The sequence below is a fragment of the Sitophilus oryzae genome, unplaced genomic scaffold, assembly GCF_002938485.1.
Source record: "Sitophilus oryzae breed Bouriz unplaced genomic scaffold, Soryzae_2.0 scaffold_907_pilon_pilon, whole genome shotgun sequence".
NCBI classification, from domain to species: Eukaryota; Metazoa; Arthropoda; class Insecta; order Coleoptera; family Curculionidae; genus Sitophilus; species Sitophilus oryzae.
The window spans coordinates 1019173-1040542 of record NW_022147536.1 but is presented as its reverse complement, the minus strand read 5'-3'; the positions used below and the strand labels follow the sequence as shown (position 1 = coordinate 1040542).

The following is a 21370-nucleotide window of genomic DNA, read 5'->3' as shown; positions in this document are numbered from 1 at the left end:
GAAGTGTGCCATTTTCATTTTTACTTATAAAATATTGCAAAATATAGCAAATATAGCAAGATTTGAAAAGTACTCGGCAATTGGAATTCGTAAACAGAGGCGTTTTAGCTTACAGCGTCTTTTGATTGCTATGTTTTTTTCCACAACAAGGGGCCGTCCTCTGCCGGAAACACTGCGACCTGTGATGCCTATTGTGTTTGTCTCCTTTCTATATCTGCACCCATTCTCCTATCCCTGTGCCCTGCACTTACTTATGCTTTGATAGGATGGGAGCATAGTTTCTCCGGTTCTAGCCTAGCTTTCCCAAATAAAAAGTGTCGCTTGCGATCCAGAGCCTCGCAGTGACATGTTATGTGCTCCGCTGTTTCAGGATCTTTATCGCAGAGTCTGCAGCAAATACTTCCTTAATACAGGTTCAGCTTGTTCAGGTAACACTTGACAGCCATGTGTCCTGTCAAGAGGCCTGTCGTAATCCGCAATTTATTCCTGCTAAGCATTAGCAGTTCTTTTGCAGTTTTAGAGCTAGGTCCTTGGATAAAAGCCTTGCTGTTACCTGTGCCCCTGTCTGTTTCTCCAGTGGACATTCTGCTTTTCCCTGATCCAGAGTTTTAGTGCACTACGCGCCATACATTTGGGTATTCCCAGTACTGGCTCTGGACCAAGATCGGATGCCGATGATCCTTAACTAGCTAGCTCATCGGCTTTTTCGTTGCCTTGGATGCCGCTGTGGCCCATCACCCAGAATAATTTAATTCTGTTCCTTTGAGCCAGAGCTCCCAGTTCACCTAGGCATTCCCAGACGAGTCTCGAGTCTCGACCATACCTTTGGGCTCATAAGCGCCCCAAGTGCCGCCTGACTGAGCATATATTGATGAGCTTATCTGAATAAGCTCTTCTATTGTTTTCTCTCGCACATTGTAGAATGGCGAATATTTCTGTCTGGAATACAGTTGAGTGTTTATCCAAGGAAAAGGGTAAACTTACCCTTTTCCCAAATACTCCAGCTCCTGTTCCTTCAGCGGTCTTTGACCCGTCTGTATACCAGGTTAGTCCATCCTGAAGGAATGTTATATCTGTCCACATTCCTCGATCCATTTTGTTCACCTCGAATGGTTTGTGGTAGTGATAAAGAGGGGTCATTTGGTCCGATCTCATTTGGAGTAGAGGTACCATACCAACAGGTATGGTAGGCTATTAAGATCGGGAAAAAAGTTTTTTTTAATTTCACTCAAAATAAGTTATTTGGGTCATAAATGACCTAAATACAAAATATTTTTATGGTGTCTGTCTGTCTGTCCGTCTGTCTGTAACACGATAACTCAAAAACTGCTAAACCGATTTTAACCAAATTTGGCACAAAAATACTGTTGCACCCGAGAATCTGGTCATTAGTTTTTGGTGGGCGTGGGGGGTTAGTAAAGGGGTTGTAGAGGGGGTTAAACATTTAAAAAATCGTAAATTCCAAAATTACAGTAGCTAGCGAAACGCGGTTTTCAATTTAAGATTAGGAATAATATTTGCAACAAAATTTGTAATAACATCAAAATCAAAGTCGCAGTTTTTGAGATAAAAAAAATTGGAAAAATTCCTTTACTTTGAAACTAAAAAAACTGCCTACCAACTTTTTTTTAACATATTTTACGAGGGGCAAACCGCTGTGATATTTATTGTACAAGCACTTGGTAATACTGGTATTTTTTTTGGTACTAATTTGGTATTTTTGGTACCAATTTGGTATTATTTGGTAATAAACTGGTATTATTTGGTAATAACCTGGTTTTATTTGGTATTAAACTGGTATTAAACAGGTATTTTGTTGGACATCTGGCAACGCTGGATTAGACGCACGTGGCGACGACGGCCGGGAAGCTGATTGCATCATTTCTAGCCCACTTGCATCTAAAGCTAATACTGAAAAATATCTGGAATCTAAAGGTGCCTTCACAAAATCGTTTAGTTCTGGAAGTCTTTCCGGAAGATACCAGATATCCAGAAGATACCACTCTACATGTTGTGGAAACTGATTATACCCATGAATATAATATAGTTTCTAAAATACAAAAGCAATGGTTAAAGTCAAAAATTGGTGATGAACTCTGGAGCACTCTGCAATAATGCAATAGTCTGTTTAATAACATTATTTTTAGCACATCAATTTTACTTCCAAATTCTACTGCAAACTTCGAGGCAAACTCGATTTCGGGATCGACTTTAATATGCAAAATAACCTGCTTTTGTAAAAAGCAATTATCTCCTTCTACAAAAACTACAAAAACAAGAGTTACAAAGGCACTCTGGGTATATAAGCTTAAATTTTCAAACACACTTGATAAAGCATTTTGATATAACAAATAAATTATTTACCAAATATTAGTAATAATCGCAGTGTTAAATCTGAGGTTAAATCAGAGGTAAGCAATAATTCTTCAAATACCTATGAGGCGCAACCAAAAGTAACTTCATTTCTAAAAAAGCCTTCTACCGAGCCTTCTACGGAAAATACCGAGGAAATTGCAGAGGCATGCAAACCCTCATGTAGCAAAATTGTACCCCCTAATCTAATATGTGAAGCTCCCTGTAATCAAAGAAATCCTAATGTAAAAATACTAGATTGCGTAATTATCCGCCAACTAAACGAGCCTCGGAACTACCCTTATCAGCCACCACTTTAGCCATACCATCCACAAGCAATAATAATTATCTCCCCGATGTTACCCTTACCATTATCAGCTGCCGCTTCAACCTTACCGTCAACAAGCAATAATTCAATTTGGAAGTCTACAAAATACAGCCGCTCGCAAAGGAATAAAAGAAAAATTGAAATGTTTCAGTATAATCAACCTCTTATAACCAACTTTATTTCGATATTAAAGAAAATAAATTCTACTTTTAAGGAAAACGGAAAAATATCGAAAGCTCTTAAGGAAACGATGATGGTTTGTCTAAATGAACCCGAGAATGAATCTGATGAGAATATAAGCCAGAATCGAGACCAGAATCAATGTCATCAAACAAATTTTTAAACATGTTGCTTAAGACAGACTTTGGTACTAATTTGGTATTTTTTTTGGAAATAATTTGGTATTTTTGGTACTTTTTTCCCAAAATTGGTATTTATTGTACACCATATTTGGCAGCGGTTTGCCCCTCGATATTTTAGTATGGGCGGCTATAGGTGCCTCCCGGCGCCAATTATTTTTATTAAAATATAATATTTTCTACCCTTAAGACACAATTCTTTTCAATAGCATGTAAAGAACACATTGCTTAAATACAATATACAATATCATTTTTTTTGGAAAGTGAAAATTACATAAGGTGTTATCAATTAAATTATAGCAAGCGTGTTCAATTTTCTATAATTTAAAGTGAATTTACATGTTAATTAAATAATTGGTTTGTAATTTGGAGGGTATTGATGACGTTGCACAAAAAATAGACAAGAGTACACTTACATTTTAATAGTTTTACATGGGGCCATAGTAGGTGCGTTATAGGCATCTCGTACTATTTTTACTATTTGTCTAAGTAAAAAATGATGATACTACGATATAATACTTTTCTTTTGATCTTAGTGGTGTTTATTAAAGCAAATTATGCTCAAGTTTCTGGTAAGTACGGTGTTACTTTTTATAAAATAATATTTTATGTATTCAAAATCACCAAAATACGAGCCAAAATATCTTATTAGAAAATTATTTGATTCCTTACTCGGAGACCTTGGACCCATTGCCATAACCCTGTATTATTGTACCAAACCTTCCCCTCATTCTTTCTTTGCGGTAAAGCACTTCCAGCTCTTTGCAAATTTCACGATGTTGCTGATGTTGGCATCTGCTGCTTCCTCTAGTTCCTCCAAAAAAACCTTGGCCTAAAGTTTTAAAGCGTCGGTATTCCAGTGCCGGGCAGTCGCACAGCTCTATGGTTTCTTCTTCCTCTCCGCAATCCCCAGCAAGAGTTGGAAATCTTCCATTTCACGAGGTTTACCTCTGAGGGGCAGTTTCCAATGATAACACCTACAATTATGCGTACTAGGTTCTTTTTATGCTCTAGTAGATAGTTGGTTTGTCTTTTTGCTATCCACCACTGGTCACAGTCTTCGAACTCTAGCGCAACTTCAAATTTTAAGGCTTTAATAAAAAAAAAGAAAAAAAAATATTGTGTTGGTAAAATGTTAATTGCAGATATTTATTGCATCCTCTTGTATTGACGCCAAGCTACTCCCTTGGTGTCTGGTATTTTGTTTTTATGCCCTAGTTCCTTTTTATATCAGGATCATTCAAGCGTTCTATTAATTGGCTAATGCACACTACAATCCCCAATTAATAGAATCATATCAATTCTCTCCATTTTCGGCAAATTTCTGAGATTTTTTTTTGTTTTAGCTGACACAAAATCATAACTAGTTGTTAAAGGTAAAAAACTAATTTGACAGCTATGTTGAAGTGACGTCAGGCATATTACAGCCATCTAGATTATGTCAAACTAATAAAGATCTACTGACACTAAAGCATAAAAATTAAAATATCCAGGAAAATCCTTTTTTTTATTGAAACCTTAATAGTATTTTGAAGAGAAATGCATTCCCTATTGAATATCGGAATAATATACTGGGTGTTCTCAGCCCCGGGTCTAAGCGGGGGGGGGGGAGCAAACCGGGGCACCAGCCTCGGGCGCCAGTGTCAGAGGGCGCCAAAATCATAATATGATATGGTTGAAAATAAAAAAAAATGCTCCACAAAGCGCCTAGTATTCACTTTACGTTCTTCTGTCAAGTATTCATTTAATTTTAAAACGCCCAGTTAGTTTTTGAACACATTCTAAAGTTTCATTCAGAACCTCGCAATTAGTGGAATAAATTAGCGGTTTCAGTTATTACATTTTATAATTTTTGGTTTACGATCATCCACAATTTTTAAAAAACACAATTAAAATTAATAGAATATCTCTTCTAATATATTCTAACCGCAATTTCTCTTCACGGATACTAATCAAAAGGCCTGTTTACACTACGTGCAATGTGCAATACGGTGCAATGGCAATTTTAGTTGCCCGAACGCATGCGCACCTCACACTTTTCGATCGGCTGATGCAATTTTCATTGCATAGCATGGAATTAGAACACGCGCTAATTTGATTGCACGTAGCGTGCAATTTTTGCATCTACCAACCAAAAAAGTCAAATTTTATAATTAAAATAATATAGTTTCTGTTTTACAATTCATGTTATAGGTACCAATAATAATAAATTAAGATACAAACTCAAACTACAAAATCTAAAAACCTTTAATAAGACATACACAACGATACCTCGAAGATAAAATAAAAAAATAAATGAAACAGTTGTTATAGTCATTTTATTTAGATTGGCACAATAGATTTTCAAAATTATGGCATGTATTTTATTGCACTCTATGTAAACGGTAAATTGGGCGTGCAACCGAATTGCATGCCATTTTTAAAAATGGCGTTGCATCCAATTGCATCTAGTGTAAACACCGTTAAAGGCCAAAACGACATTTCCCGCAAAATTTGAAGTATAATTAGTGGAAAAGTCAAAAGTTTGTTTACTTTTTCTACTAATTGAAAATTACTACCACTAATTTAGACGTTCTGAATGCTTACATTGAATTTAAAGGAACAAACTGCTACGCCAATTGAAACCTCTAATTTATTCCACTAATTCGGAGGTTCTCAATGAAGCTTAAGGGCTCATTCTGTCCCGTTTACGAAACATGCCTACCTACAAATATCTAGATATTTGTAAGTTTTTTTAAATTAATTTTTTGCAAACGCTGGAGAGAGGGGGCGCTACTATCAATTTTTTGCCCCGGTTCAAAAAAATTGTAGATCCTGGGCTAGGTGTTCTATTTAAAATAAAATAGTAACTTCCTTTTAATCCGTTTATCAATGTTAACTTTGTCTCACCCTGTATAATAACTTTTTAGGTCAAGTTTTAATTTGATTTAAAGTACAAAAGTTATTCTAACTAAGTATTAGGCTATACCGAGTAAATTCCAATTTATAGTTCATATCAAAATAAACTTTTAGTCACGTGATTAAGCTTGACCGGTACAGCGTTGCTCACTTTTACATATTTTCTTTTAATCGACATATTTTAGGAAACAAAAGTAAATTAATTATAAATATATAAACAGTTATTAGTTACATCAACAAAATTTACCTCCTTAACAACACTTATGGGACATAAAGGGCCATTACTACCGCTTTCCCGTTCAAAATATTCTAATAAAATTGCGATGAGTTTTTTACGGCTATTAAGTTAACTTGTACACTTTGCACTATAAGAGGTTCTAACAAGAACAATATTCGACTGCAAGGTCTCAACATATTTAAGCTTAAAGTCTCACAATACAATTCATTTAAACCAAAAACTCGTAACACAAAACTAAAAAGTCAAAACCAATGACAATGTCAGGAAATAAATAAATAAATGTGGCAACTTGACATATTTTACAGCAGAAAAACTAGAAGTCTAATTGGTACCGAATATAGGTAGGTTTTATTGAAACTTAAAACTTGTTCATACGTAGCTTTTCTGGCGAACTCTCTACATTTAAAAAAATGTTATAAATAGGCACACAATATCAATACAAACTGTCGCTGTCCTTGGTGTCTATGTGTCGTATGAGAGACGCTACGCTGTACTGGTCAAATACAGGGTTGCCACAAGAAAATTTTTGATTGTGTGGAACTTGACCCTAAAAATGTATGGCGCCAAATTTTAAAGCATGATTAGGAGTCTCACTTCCACTCGTTTGTATACGTCAATATGTTCATTTCCCATTTCATTTCCTCTCATGCCAGCAAGGATTGCAGTGATGTCAAAATTGATGCCGCGAAACTAACGATTTTTTGGACAAATTAAACCGGTTAATTCTGTTTAAAAACTTTAAACTATTCAGAACTGTTTAATCGGCCAAATTTGTCCATAGAAACTGCAGTCCTTGCTGACAAGGAAGGAAGTGAAATAGGAATTGAATAATATTCACTTATGCAAACGAGTGGAAGTGAGACTGAACTACAGTGACGTAATTCAGCAGTGAAATTTGACCAAAGTATGTATTATGTATTATTTAAGGATTAAGAAATCCTGTCTATTTACCGTTTTTGGCTATTTTCTATTGGTCCTTGACTGAAAACCCAGTTCATACTCTGAGATTTTACTGAACACCTGAATACTGATGACGGAAAATGATATTTTTGTCAGTTCAAAAAAAAAGTAATTAAAGTACACTTGCAGCCTCTTTTCATGTAACTTAGATAACTTAAAAGCAAAAAATCAGCTTTTGTTAGCTGATTTACTGTTCTGCTATTATTTTTTATATGAAATATGAAAAATTTTCAAAATGTGTAGCTCAGACGATTGTGATATAGCTGTGTAATCATTGAAGCAAATGTGTAGCAAAGTACACAATTGTGTAGGTTGTGGCAACCCTGGTTGGTCAAATATTCTTATTTCTGAATTTACAGACGAGGAATATGGGTCGATGCCAGATTTGTTCCATCAAGACAATTTTGACAAATGCATGCTGCTAAAAGATCAAGCTTTCTATTGCTCATTTACGTATCAATTAGAACCCCTAGATCGATCAAATCCTCCAGAAGTATGGGGTATTATACAGGTAATAATTTGAAAGTAAAATTCAATTTTTAAAAGCAGACTTTTAAAAAGTGAATTAATAGTTATTTTTTATACAAGACGATAAAATGGTATTTTATCGTCGACCAAAAAGATTAATTAATTTCGGGAGACGATAATGCAATTTTATCGTCGTGTATAAAACAATATTTTTTTCCATAGCAAGTTACGTTTTAAAAAATATTCAGAAATTATTGTTTCAAGGAATTTATTACGAGTAGAAAAAACATTGTGGTGGGTTGGCGTTGTTTTTTTATGTAATTTGACAAATAAATAAAGCAGTCTCTTTAGTTGCCAGTTTTGAGTTAATATTTATTAATTCTCCTTCGTGTCGATTGGTGATTGAATTGGAGCCAGAAATGGCTCAAAACGAAATAAGTAAATTACCAACAGATATTCAGGCTGAGGCGACAAACGCCATATCCAAACTACTTCCATTTAAATCCCGAATAACTTATGAAAAGGAATACAAAAATCTTCAAAAATTGAAGCAATTAAAAAAACGTGCGAGAAGAAATAAGGTTTTTAACCTATCCTGGCTCTTAAAGTATCATTTAATCTACCCTTGATGTTAAAGTACTATTTTACCTGCTATTTTTGATAGATATTAGGCAATTTTAACAGTTGCTATGGAAAAAAATGTAAAATTCTTAGGCAATTCGAAGCTTTGAATCCAAACTTCAATTTTAACGAAACGGTAAGAAACACAGGTTGGTTTAAATTGGGGCAAAGTTGTCTTGTTAGTGAGCTTAAAAAGAAAGTAACAAGAGAATGATTTAGAATTGAAATATTGAAAAAATTACTTACAGAAGAAATATACAAGTATCAATCATAGAACGAAAAATTATGATAATGCTATACCCTGTAGTCTCTCCAAAAAATCCTATATGGGTATTTCGCCACTGCAAGAAAATCTACAAAATGAAATAGTTATTTTTTGCAAACCCTTCTGGGTTAATCCAAACGGAAACTACTTGTCAGAAGTTAGGTTTACAGATATACAAATTTGCCTAATGAACAAAAAAATGCTTAACGTTTCGGAAAGTTTATCTCTTTCCGTCGTCGGAAGCAAAAAAATACAAAGAATAAAGAAAAAACTATTTAAAATATTTAAATTCAACTATTCGAGAACACTTTAGTTTTTTAAAACAGATACGTCTACAAAAACCGTTGACGTTCTTTTAAAATGAGATCATATCCAAGTTAAACTTCAAAATTAACAATTACTACCTGATAACAATTATTACTTAATAAGGTAAAACCAAAAAACCCCAAACTTTGTGTATTATAATTTTTAATTTTTACGTATGTCATGTTTATTTATGTTATGTTCTCTAAAATCAAAGAAGCGATTGCCATACATTACAGTACGTCTGTCCGTTCTGTAGCTACGGGGTATCCGTGAGAGGAGAAACGATATTCTCTCAATGTTTTTTGTAAAAAATTAGACGACGCGTCCGGTCCCATCAATAAAAATTCGACAAATTTGCAAGCAGCCAATAAAATGAGTGGGCGGAGCGATTTGCGCTGACGTATTCCTCAAGTCGACGTATAAAATATATTGCGGTTTATTTAAATGGTTTTTGTCCGCATTCCTTTCATAGACACAGATCCAGCAGACGTACTGTACTAACATCTACAGATGCATGAGCAATACATTTATTTTTATTAGATTGTATTAATAAAGCCTCTTTTATTTTTGTTTTAAAGGCTATCGCTTCTTTCATTATAATTTTGGCGTTATTAAAATTTATTTTGCGCCTGTGTCCTCTGTCCCATGAATGCTGACAAATCTTAGATTTGTGAAAATCTCCCTTTCTTAAATAATAATGAAAGAAGCGATAGCCTCTAAAACTAAGACGTATTTGCTTCAGAATGCTTACCCTGACAAGTTCGTAGACAAAATTATGTCAAATTGTAAAACTGACTTAATGGTTCATCGACCTAAATGGGATGCTCTCTCTCTTGACTATATTCCACAGAGATGAGCAACAAATCGCAAACTGCGATTCAATCGCAGCGATTTTAAAATCTCGATCGCTCTTGACGTCACAGAAGCATGTAGACTGCTCATTAAGAAGCTACTTTGCCTAAATTTAAGCTACCCCGTATCCATTACCGTTTCTTAGATCACAATGGTGAGAGTAGCATTTGAAACATCCAGTTTACTAAAACCCAAACCTCCAGCATTCTTCATACTTATTAGGTATTTCAGTGATTATTTCTCATTTAGTACCTATTTGGATAAAGTAAAAATACCTTTTAAAATTACCTATAGAAAGTTATCAACGCATCTACAAACTACAGACATGACAAATTAAGGCATAGTATATGCGTGCCTCATACATGTCCTAACGTGTCCAAAGCATCAGATGATGATCCAAAGTTATGGAAAGGTATCCAGGATTGTTACAATAGCAAATTTTCAGAAGGCGGATTCAAGGGAAAAGTGATTGATATGAGCTGCGATACACAGTATTCAAAATATCCAATTGACTGGTTAGATATAATATGTGGGTAAGTCATTATAGATAGACTGATTCGTATCATTTAATATGGAACATCTAGAGCAGCGTTTCTTACCCAAGTAGCATTTTCACGACTTGCGACCACATGTTTACTAAACACAACGTTGGATTAGTTACAAAAAATAGTTAGCTCCCTACTTTGGGTATTAAAATAAATTTAAACGTTTTTATAACGTTGTGCTACTACAGCAAAGTAAGCTTCTGCGACGTCGAATGAACGTTGTCTTGTAACCTTTTTTGCTTAAGTGATCTTTAGGTGATTCGGACAACGTAGTTACAACGTTGGACAATATAGAGTTTTCCGACGTCAGTTTCAGGACCTATTCCAACGTTATGCAAACGTCGTCTGTTTTCCTAATTCCAACGTTGTTTAGATTTCCTCATTCTTACGTTGGTAGGACGTCGAGTCACTACCTTTTTGCAACTGTATTGAACCATAACCTTAAATCTTAAATTTTCACTTCATTGTTCTGTTCAGTCAGACAGTTCAGTGCTGCTTTTGTTTTTATAAAAAAAAACTTAATTAAAATGGGACATAAGAAAGGTACATATAAAACTAAATTTAAATATACATCGACATATATTACCGATAGTTTATCCACTCCCTCGTTTATTTAGATTATAGAGGGCGGCACAAGCTAGACTCTACTCTAGGATGACTAAATTAGGCAATCTTGCGACTAGTATACTACCTGTTAAGGCCGAACTGCGACTTTATTAGTCCAGTATGCGACTACTCGAACTACTCCATCTTAATCTCCAAAACAACAAAGTGAAAGCCGCCATGTTGTTAAATAAGAAAATGTTTCGTTCCTAAAATAGCAATTCTTAGTTTTTGAATACATTAACTTGAAATATTTGACCCTAAAAAACACGCGGAAACAATTTTTTCGACTGCGAATAAATTATTCTCATTTTACTAACAAAAAATTCAAGAAAATTTTTAAAACTTATATTTTTCAAAGTAGAAACAATACATTTATCAATAAAGTTGTTTGCGTTTAACTTTTTTGCCTTGGGTAACGAGTTACAGAGTCGGTTGAAGTGTTTCAATAATTATGATCTTCAAACATCCTCCACACTTAAATACCTGTGTTTTGTTTTCCTTCACTGCCATCTGACATATGTCTCTAACTAAATCATAAAAATAATATTTTTACTATAATTATCCCAATTTAGGATAAAACGCGACTTAGACGCCATATTAGTTTTGTATTTCTGTGAATTAGGATTTTAAACAACGTTGCAGTTTGTACTAAATTAGTCGTTTCGACCCAAAAAATATTCTCCAAACTAGTGCAGCCTAGGGTTGGCACGAGGTTGTGCCGACGCACAGTGCTTCGTCCCATGGACAAAAATCAAAAAATAAGTTAAAATTTACTAATATCTGAATATATAATTTTATACTTATAGCAATGTTCAACCATCCTGTATATTATTTTTCATAAACAGCGTTTTTGTTAGCAAATATTTTCACTAAAAATAAATTTTGCGGTCATTATCTCATCAGTGAAAAGAATAACATTCATAGTAGTTCTGTATATTATGGAGTTAAACGGGTACGTACTTAATTGAAAGCCACTATGGATATTGTTAAACAAGGTATGTACTTTAAATTTATGTCTAAACAAGTTCGTGATTGTTTAGTTTTTATTTATTTTTAAGCTGATTCTTAAATGGGTATAAAAATTTTACGTTTTCAAACTTCAAAAGGCATTTAAAAAAAACATATCAAAACATATCGTATTTATTGAATATTTTTGTTGCCATATTCATACACTTTTAATTTTTGTATAGTTCACCTGCGTCTGCTTGCGACGAACTTTATTTTATAATACTTTTCATATGGAGTAAAATTGATAAGCAATGCCGATCTGGCTAATACTTGGCTTGATCATAAGGACAAGAACTCAAAATTATTTGTATTTCAAAAAATATGTTCTTATTAGATATTGATGAACCTTCCAGTCAAATGAGACACCTGAAAAAGTCCACTATGTTGGAGCGAAACGTTGCATAAAAAAAGTGACCATCTTTCAATTTATTATAAAATCTCATACCCAAGAAAAGGAAAAAATAATATATGGATATGGTCTATTAAAGAGGTAACTATTAACATCCGAACCCCTCATACCGACAAAATGAACAGTAACAACGCGAAAAAGTAACATATTAGAAAATGATGTACAGAAATATCTTATATGTGAGGATACTTCATCTACCTGTGATTTGGATACTATAAATTTGGAAGATTCTGTCAGCAGTGATTCTCCTGAATCAGAGTAGTTACGATCTATGCATTTTGTTGTCCTAAAGTAAATTTATAGTATCTTAAGTTTTTTTTAATTAAATATAACATTAATGTTTCTTTTTCATTAAAAAAAACATTTTTTATCTTATATTAGGCTTATATTGTAGGAATCATGTTCTAATGTTATTTCAATTCTTTTTTATCACAGGAATTTATTTAATACTTACACCGTTTTCATACTATAACTTATTATTTGCTTAGATGGAACACAGCTCCAACATTATTATTATTTATAAGATTTTTTTTCATAAACGTGGGACTAAGAACATCATCATTTAGTACAATGAGAGTACTCATCATTTGTGTCAAATAAACCTAGTTTGAATAAATTGCTTACAATAAAAGAGAAGTTTTGGATTTTTGTCCTCTAGAGCCATATGTTCGAAGCACTGTGCGACGTTGCGCCCCGACGTTTGGTCGCGTGACACAACGTTGTCCCGACGTCCAAATGCTGCTTGGGTAACCTTTTTCAGTTCGCGGACCCCTAAAAAAATCAAGCACAATTTCAAGGACCCCCCTAATTAAAAAAAAACACTGAACTTTTAGGACAAATTATTATAGTACAAAAAAATACATTTTTGTCATACGCTCCCAAAAACAGCTATTTTACGGACTCATTTCAGTCCGTAAAATGTTTCTTTTTCGGCCTAGGCCGTAAAGGTCGTCATGGCAACCTTTATGGACTAAAATGTCTAAATTGTTGATGAATTTGTGTGATTTTGTGACAAATTTCGAATGACATGTCAAAATGCGATGAAATAAACAAACTCGTTACTAAGATATGAATTTATAAGCCAACTTTTTCAAACATTATAATTTCAAATATGGAAAATTTGCAAATATGCGTTCTAAAAAACTGTAAAAAGCGTATGACAAAAAATAGTGTATGTAACACGTACCTAAATTATGTTTTTTAGGACTCATCTACTATTTCGGACTCGGCTAACGCCTCGTCCGCAAACAGTAATGATTCGTCCTAAAAAACATCATTTTAGGTACTAGTTACATAAATAGCTATTTTGTGAAAGCGTTTCGAAATTGACAGTTTTTGATACTTATTTGAGATTCGAAATGACATTCATTTAGGCACTAATATCTAAAAGTGACATTTGTTTAGACACTATTGCCTAAAAGTAAAAAATGAAACGTTAGAAACAATGAAAATATTTATTTATTATAAATCTTAATAATAAAATCTTATTTAAATTATTAAAGTGAATACAAGAGGCATCCAAGTTTTCGTCTCTAAGAGAAATGCAAGTTGTAGGAGTCGGATTAAGTAAATTTCTTGTACTGGCAATGCTGGTAGATTCTGCTTCTACGTGAACTGCTTTTAATTTCTTATTTGGCGTATCTTTCTGTCCCATTATTCTATTTGCTATTTCGGTTTTCTGTTCAATTGAATTTTCAATGTAACCTCCAGCAACCGAGCTTGATCGCCAACCTCCATGTCGCTTTAAAACTGTTATGTCCGCTCCTGAATCTGCCAGTTGTTGCAGAGCTGCGCCCGGAAACCGGAAATAATGACCAGTGTATATGTATTCAATGGCGTTGGACAGTCCAAGAAACTCCGCTATCTTTTTTGGCATACCTCCAATTGTATTGATTCCAACTGGCAGGGTACAGAATTGATTTTTTCGATACGTCAAGAAAAATCGCTTACGTTGCACATTGAGTGGTCGAAGTTGTGAACTTACGAAATACATGTAAGAAATTGATATTATCTATTGATCCCTCAGTAATCTTTGAAAAATTACTTTTTTTTTACTTATCTTCACGCTAATAAATGACTGACAATCTTTAATGGCATCTACGGTCAAAAACGTGATTTCTTCCCTCTTACATGCACCAAATACTTCAACGATTAAGACAACTTTAGCTAACAGGAATTCGGCTTCTTTCATAAAGCGTTCTATTTCCAGTTTTGTAAATAGTTTTGATTTCTTTGCCTGATATCCGGAAGTTTTTCTTTTTAAAAATGGAATACGGTTTGTGAATTTGCTAATATCTATCTCGCAAAAGACATGGATTTTTAATCTCTTTCCATCATTATACTCCCGTGCAGGTTTTGCCTTGTCATTCAAACGGGCATTGTGACCACTGTGAGCGTGTTTTCCTTCAGCGCTATGAGAAAAGTTTTTTAGGTACTCAGAAAGTAAGTATTTCTTGATACTTGATTGGAAATAGGATTGTATATTATAACAATGCATTGATTACATGTTTGTTTGGTTGTTTTAGGGGTCTTTTCCTTGTCTGAATTTGTTTAATAACAAAACCTAATATACGTTTTGATTAATTTGAAGTGTAAAAAAAGTTTGAAACTAAATGGTATTTGGTATTCCATATTTGGATACTTTTCTCTATATTTTATTTCCTGAAATACTGAAGTAGATTCACATTGGCAGTAGATTCACAATGGACTGATTTGTTTTACATGTCATTAACATCTGCTACTGATAGGCATCTTATTGAAGAACCATGTATATTAATTTTATACAAGTTGAAACTGCAACCAAAACTTTTAAATTTTCGAAAAAAGTTGGAAGTATTAATAATTATTAGTTAAAAGGCATATTTTTAATAATATGGCTTGTAAATTAACCCTTAACTGGTCCGGCGTCGTCTGACAGACTACGCCAAATAAATAACTCAATCGCATTAGTTACTGGGGCCGCCTACAGGATTGGCGTTCCAGCTAATCCTCCCCCTCACGGTCAACAATTGATAGCCATATTTATAGTTTGGACTGGATGAGTTTTTGGATGAGTTTTTTAGAAGGATGAGTTTTTTAGAAGTTATGCCAAACTGGATGAGTTTTTTAGAAGTTATGGCAGAAGTTACTTAAGCCGTAGTCTCTCAGACGACGCCGGACCGTTTGTGTAAGATTTTGTGTGTTACAAACTTTTGTAAAATATAGCCGGGTTTTCGAAAAAATGCGTTTAGGAGACTCTAGTTATGAAGAAATTCTATTAAAATGATATGATGAGGACTGTGACAGTGACAATATGACAATCTGCAAGACAAATGCGTTTGACAATGTCAAATATTCCACGAGAAATACACTTTACAATTGGTAGAATACTTCCAATTCCTGTACAACCAGAAAATGCCTACGGAGATATTCTTATCCTATAGAGTTCTTATCCTAGTTAAAGACAATGTTATGTCCTAGTTAATTATTTTTAATGCCTAGAATGTACGATTTTATTGTGTAAAACATGTTTAGGAAAACAATGAACTTTGCCTCATGCTGTAACTAAATTTTTTTTCTTAACTCCAGTTTTATAACTTATTTTTTATATATATATATATATATATATATATATATATATATATATATATATATATATATAGTATTAAAAACTTATTTCTATATTGTAATGACTGTTAGTAATTTGGTTTTATTTTTTAGAGCTTGGTAAAAACCTAATTGATTTTTTTTTTCAAATTTATATGTATGTTATTTTATTTTGTACTATATTTTCTTAAAGTTAATATTAATTGAATCCATTTTTGTCTAGATTAGTTCAATAATACGTAATATAATATATAATGAAATAAAAATTTGTTATTTTTTAGTTTTTCTGCGTTTTTTAAACTTTTTAGAAGGCGTAGTCCCACAGACTACGCCGCACCGTTTATGATACATATCTATTACCGGACCAGTTAAGGGTTAAATTTAGAACAATGAAAATCTAGAAAAAATTCAGTGGTTCTCAAAATTGAAGCAAATAATATATATTTTTTAATTTTCGAAGTAAAATAACTCGGTTATTTTGGACTCATTTCAAAAACGCTAAGAACATATGTTTCTTTTATCGAAATCTACCAGCCCTTAAGATATTTGTATTTATTTAAGACTCACTCTGTATCTTTTTATATTACTATGTTTATATTCGTTTATTTTTTTTAAATAAAACATCATTATATTCATATTCAGTCGAGAAAAAAAAATATTTAAAAGATTTTTTTTTACTCATATTATATTTTTAGGGTAGTTTTTGTGGGTTATGTAGTATTTGTATTCTATGCTACATATTATGAGGGTGTGGCCCGGTACGAATCCAAGGAAGTATACAACCAACTGATGGAAACTCCTAAAGGAAAATTATTGTCTGCTTTTTCCATCACTAAAAACTGGATAAGACTGAAAACAGTAAATAGTACTAAAGAAGTGGAAAAATTACGATGTATACAAGGGATGAGGTAACAATAAGTATTTTATATTTGGTAAAACTTAAAAAAAACCTTGTACAATATACATAAAACAAGCGAGCAGAATAGAATGTGTAGTAGTTAAAACAACTTTCTTTGCACCATGCGTCGTCTTATGGAGTTTGCTGGTGGTCGTATTATGTGCAACGAAAGTTATTTTAATTTCCCCTGTAATTTTTCCTTATTCTTTTAGGTTATATAATACATGCCTGGTGGTTATGTCTCATACCGCACTTAGTCTTATCGGTCCACCAGTAGCTAATACAAAATACCCCGAATCAGTAAGTAAATATAATTCTGCTATTTTAACAATACTCAATATTGTTATATGAATTATTTATCTTCTGAGTTTATACTAAAAAATAAATCTAGAATAGATATATTTTATTCACAAAATTGTCGTTGAGTTCCTCTTCTTTCTATAAACAAACAAACGAGATATACAAAGCTAGACAAATATATAAAGTAAAATATGTCAAATCTTCTTCCAGATGCATCAGAACCCAGGTAGACTGATATTTTCCAGTGGACCTATATGTGTTGGTACCTTTTTCCTATTTTCGACTTTCTTGCTATCTAATGGACTATTTGATTACCTGAAAGACAAGAAGGAAATGAACATGAAGATGATTGTTTTTGCTATATTCAACAGATTTTTTAGGTGAGAGTTATCCTTATTATTTGTAGAAAACAGAAATATTTTCTGAATTTGATAAAGTTTTGTTTACCGTATTGAAAAAGTCCAATTAGTAGATCAATAGATTTATAATAGTTAATCATATATTAAATTTTCCGAAGTTCTTGTGTATGCAAGTATGTTGTGAGTAAATAGTTGTCTATTTTAAGTAGACTACACTACAATAGAAACACTAGAAGAAATCTTCCGTCAAATGGACTGGACCTAAAAGGATTAAAAATAACTGGAGAATATCTTAACCATCTAGTGTCTCCTCAATGAACACCTTGTCTCCTCAATGAACACCTCAGTAGATTGAAACTAAGAAGAAACGGCGAATGCAGATTCTGTGGGGAAGATGTTGAAACACCAGTACACCTCATCACTGAGTGCGCCGAGACGACAACCATTCGTGCCATGAATTTTGGTACGACTGATATTGGAGATGGAGAACTACCCTCTATAAAACCGTCCCAGATACTGGCTTTTGTCAAAGCCCTGGGACTGTATGATGAGTTATGATTCAAGAAAGGGGGACACAATGGATCTGTAAGGTCGAAGTGATTAACCCCCCTCCCACTCATTCTAATTCTAATTCTAATTCTAACCATCTAAGATTCGCTGACGACATAGTCTTAATTGCCAATAGTCCTGAAGAATTACAATCGAATCATCGGTTCGTGGTCGGAAACTCTACGCACTGCGCTATGGAGACATGTTCGATTTATATTCAATACCTACTAGAATTTAAAGGACTAATAAAAATATAGAATCTTCTTTCAATGCGCAGCAGGGAACGCAACGTTTACCGGCAGCCAGACGGGCCACATGCTGTTCTAGAGAGCATAGTAAAAGATATATCAAAGAGCCAGACGTCTTAAAATACTTGTTTTTCCGACGTTGCTAGCTCTCGTACTATTAGATATTATAATACCTCAGGCAATTTGGTGTACACATGCTTTTGGTTCAATTACCCATAGCAATTACACTGTGTTGAATTAAATTATTTACAAATTGTATTTTGTAGTAATATGTAGTAATCACATTTTTGCCAAAGTCATTAAATCATTTAATGGCCTTTGGCAGTCGTGTTATTTTGAAGAGATGTATAAGAATGATTAATAAAGAATCAAAAATAAAGAACTTTAATAAAGAATAAAATATAAAACTTAAAGAGGTCATGGAATAAAGAAACAAGTGTTATACAGTCTGTGTTTAAATAATAAAAATGTTTGCTTCTCAAAGGAACGCTGTTGAAAATAAGTTATTAGATTATATTTGTTGTTATTTGATGGTTTACGTGAATAACATAAATCAACAGAAAGAAGTACTTGTTTCTCTGCCAAGGTCAAACCTTGACCATCTGAATTTACTGACGTCAAGCACGATTTTTTTAATATGCAAAAATAAAACGTAGAATTTTTAATGTATGGTAATTTTGAAGAAGTTATTTGCATTATTTAGTTAAAATCAAAATTCATATAGATATTTAGTTATGATATACCTACCTTACTTGGCCAGAAAAGAAATGAAAAAAATAAAAGAAACATGTGAAATACAGGATGTAGTAGGACGGGCAATAAATAGGAGGAGAGAGTGGAGAGACCTTGTGGACAGAATGCCAAATGACCAGTTACCAAAGATATTTAAACTCAAGAGATACAATTGTTTACATTTTTTCTTCATCGGCCATTATTCTATCCTTATTTTCCCATCTCTCTTAAACCGAAAACCATGCCAGATTTGCCAGATTTACCTGTATATTGGTATTAGTATTCGATTAAATACCACAACCGATTTTGTTATTGCTAATAGAGGGAGTCTCATTCGCTGGATACGAACATGGTTTAGAACAAGATATTGAAACTGCATTTCTAATACACCAAAAATTTGATATTTTATTTAATAAAATAAAGTAAAAAAACACTTATTGCTTTTTTTAATCGTTATTCTTATGTGAAACGCCATCTTGTAATAAAAGATTATGCCGGTTTTTATTTATTTCACTATCTTCCCTCAACCTATTTTTTTATAATGCCACAAATATGTAAGTTATTTTATTTTTTTTTTAATTTATTAAACAATTATTTTAATTTTCTTAAGATACTGTCGGTCGATCGGCACGCCACTGGAAACACATACAAACGTCTAATCTTTGTACACACCTACATGGTTGCCATCGCGCAGATGCCTCTATTTCCTCCTCTATCCATTCTCTCTCGCATTCGTTGATTTTCGCAAACCAATTGGTGATGAAGTTTTGGAGCATTTTATGAATGGATCATTGTATCTCCCGAGTTTAAATATCTTTGCCAGTTAGCAAAAATAGCTACATAGAAACGAATAACACATCTCGACCGCCTGGACGACCACGTATAAGATTGTGTGAAATCTGGCCTTCATCATCTCAACTGTTCCTATGGAACCCTTGAACAAAAAACACAGGACTTAGTTCTAACTTATGAAGAAGAAGAAGAAAGAAGAGAACTTTTCTTTCTTCTAATTTAAAAAATGTTTTTTTATACATATCTTTGATAATCTGTAATAAACATTTTTTTTGTTAAAATGGATATGGTAAACAATGTTTATCGTTCAGACCCAATATTATTACATATTCTTGCATATTTCGATTTGTGGTCATAAGCATATTTCGTTTTGGGTTTCATAAGAAATTTGAGCATTGTTTTGGCCTTAAAATGCCTAGAAACATTATTTCGCAGTTTAATAGAGTCAGAATAGTAACACTGTCTCAACAGGGCTACCGCGGCAAGTTGCAATAGCTGAAATTGTAGAAGTTAACCAAAGCAATGTTTCGCGAATATTAAAAAAAATCAGGGAGACAAACAAGGTTACAGACCGGCCTGGAAGAGGTAGAAAGAGAGTTACTACTGCTGTGCAAGACCGTCAAATATGCCTAATTGCACGACGCAATCACCTGCTTTCTAGTACTGCTATTAAAAATGAGTTAGCTCGCCTTGAAGGAGTAAATGCTTCAAGAAAGACCATAGCAAGAAGATTCCATGACAGAGGATTACATTTAAGGAGGACTCTACAATGGGCTGAGGAGATGAGAGCAAATGGATCTAATTGGAATTTCGTCACGTTTAGTGATGAAACAAGAATAGGCCTAGTGTCAGACTCGCGACGAACTTTGGTCTGGGGAGCATCTGGAAGAAGCACGCTTGAATGGAGCTCAACGCCGTGTCCCGTTTCAAGGGGGAAGCATTATGGTATGGGCAGATATAAGGGACGGAGCTCGAACTCCTCTTGTTTTTATTGATGGCACACAGGTGCCTCATATCTTAGAGACGTTTTAGAGCATATTGTGCGTCCATTTCGAGGGGAAGTGGGGGATGAATTTGTTTACATGGACGATAATGCTTCTCCCCATCGGAATTTAGCGGTTCGCGAATTTTGTGAGAAAGAGGGTTTAAGAAAACTGTGGTGGCCACCGATGTCTCCAGATATGAATATCATGCTTGGGACATGCTAAAACGTCATATTGCCAAAAGGAATGATCCCCCCCGTACCTTAAATGAATTGAAAATTGCTGAGCGCGAAACATGGGAAGCCATTCCTCATCATCTTCTGGACAACTTAATTGAGGGCATGCCACGTCGTCTCACAGCTTGCATTGAGGCTCGAGGAGGCAATACAGACTATTAGTTGTGAGAAATAATTAAAATTGTTTTCAATATTTTCTGTTTAAAATGAAATTCGTTTTTGTTGGTTTTTCACTCATTATGAAATAAAATTATAACAACAGCCTAGTTGCACGTAGATTTTTAATTTTATATTAGTTAGTCGTGTAGTAAGCCAATATGTCCAAAAATATAAAAAGAATCATATTAGGTTCAAAACAAAATAAAAATATCGTTATATGCAATAATTTTGGCCATGTGTGTAATCAACTATCTCCATTACTAAGTAAATCTAAACAGTGCCCTTAAAAATAAGGTTTTTTAGTTAGAATAGAA

The 21370-nt window shown here is 33.6% G+C and overlaps 1 protein-coding gene across 1 annotated transcript in view; it reads left to right on the top strand.

Annotated features, from left to right (window-relative positions):
- Positions 1–3470: 3470 nt before the first annotated feature.
- The window catches only part of LOC115890692 (O-acyltransferase like protein-like), a 37902-nt gene continuing 20002 nt past the window's right edge, over positions 3471–21370 (top strand). Inside the window, exons 1-6 of the mRNA XM_030910995.1 lie at positions 3471–3611; positions 7495–7646; positions 9942–10180; positions 16496–16708; positions 16911–16998; positions 17209–17378. Coding sequence (XP_030766855.1) covers positions 3536–3611; positions 7495–7646; positions 9942–10180; positions 16496–16708; positions 16911–16998; positions 17209–17378 — 938 coding nt within the window. The 5' untranslated portion in view covers positions 3471–3535. The remainder of the gene's footprint in view (positions 3612–7494; positions 7647–9941; positions 10181–16495; positions 16709–16910; positions 16999–17208; positions 17379–21370) is intronic.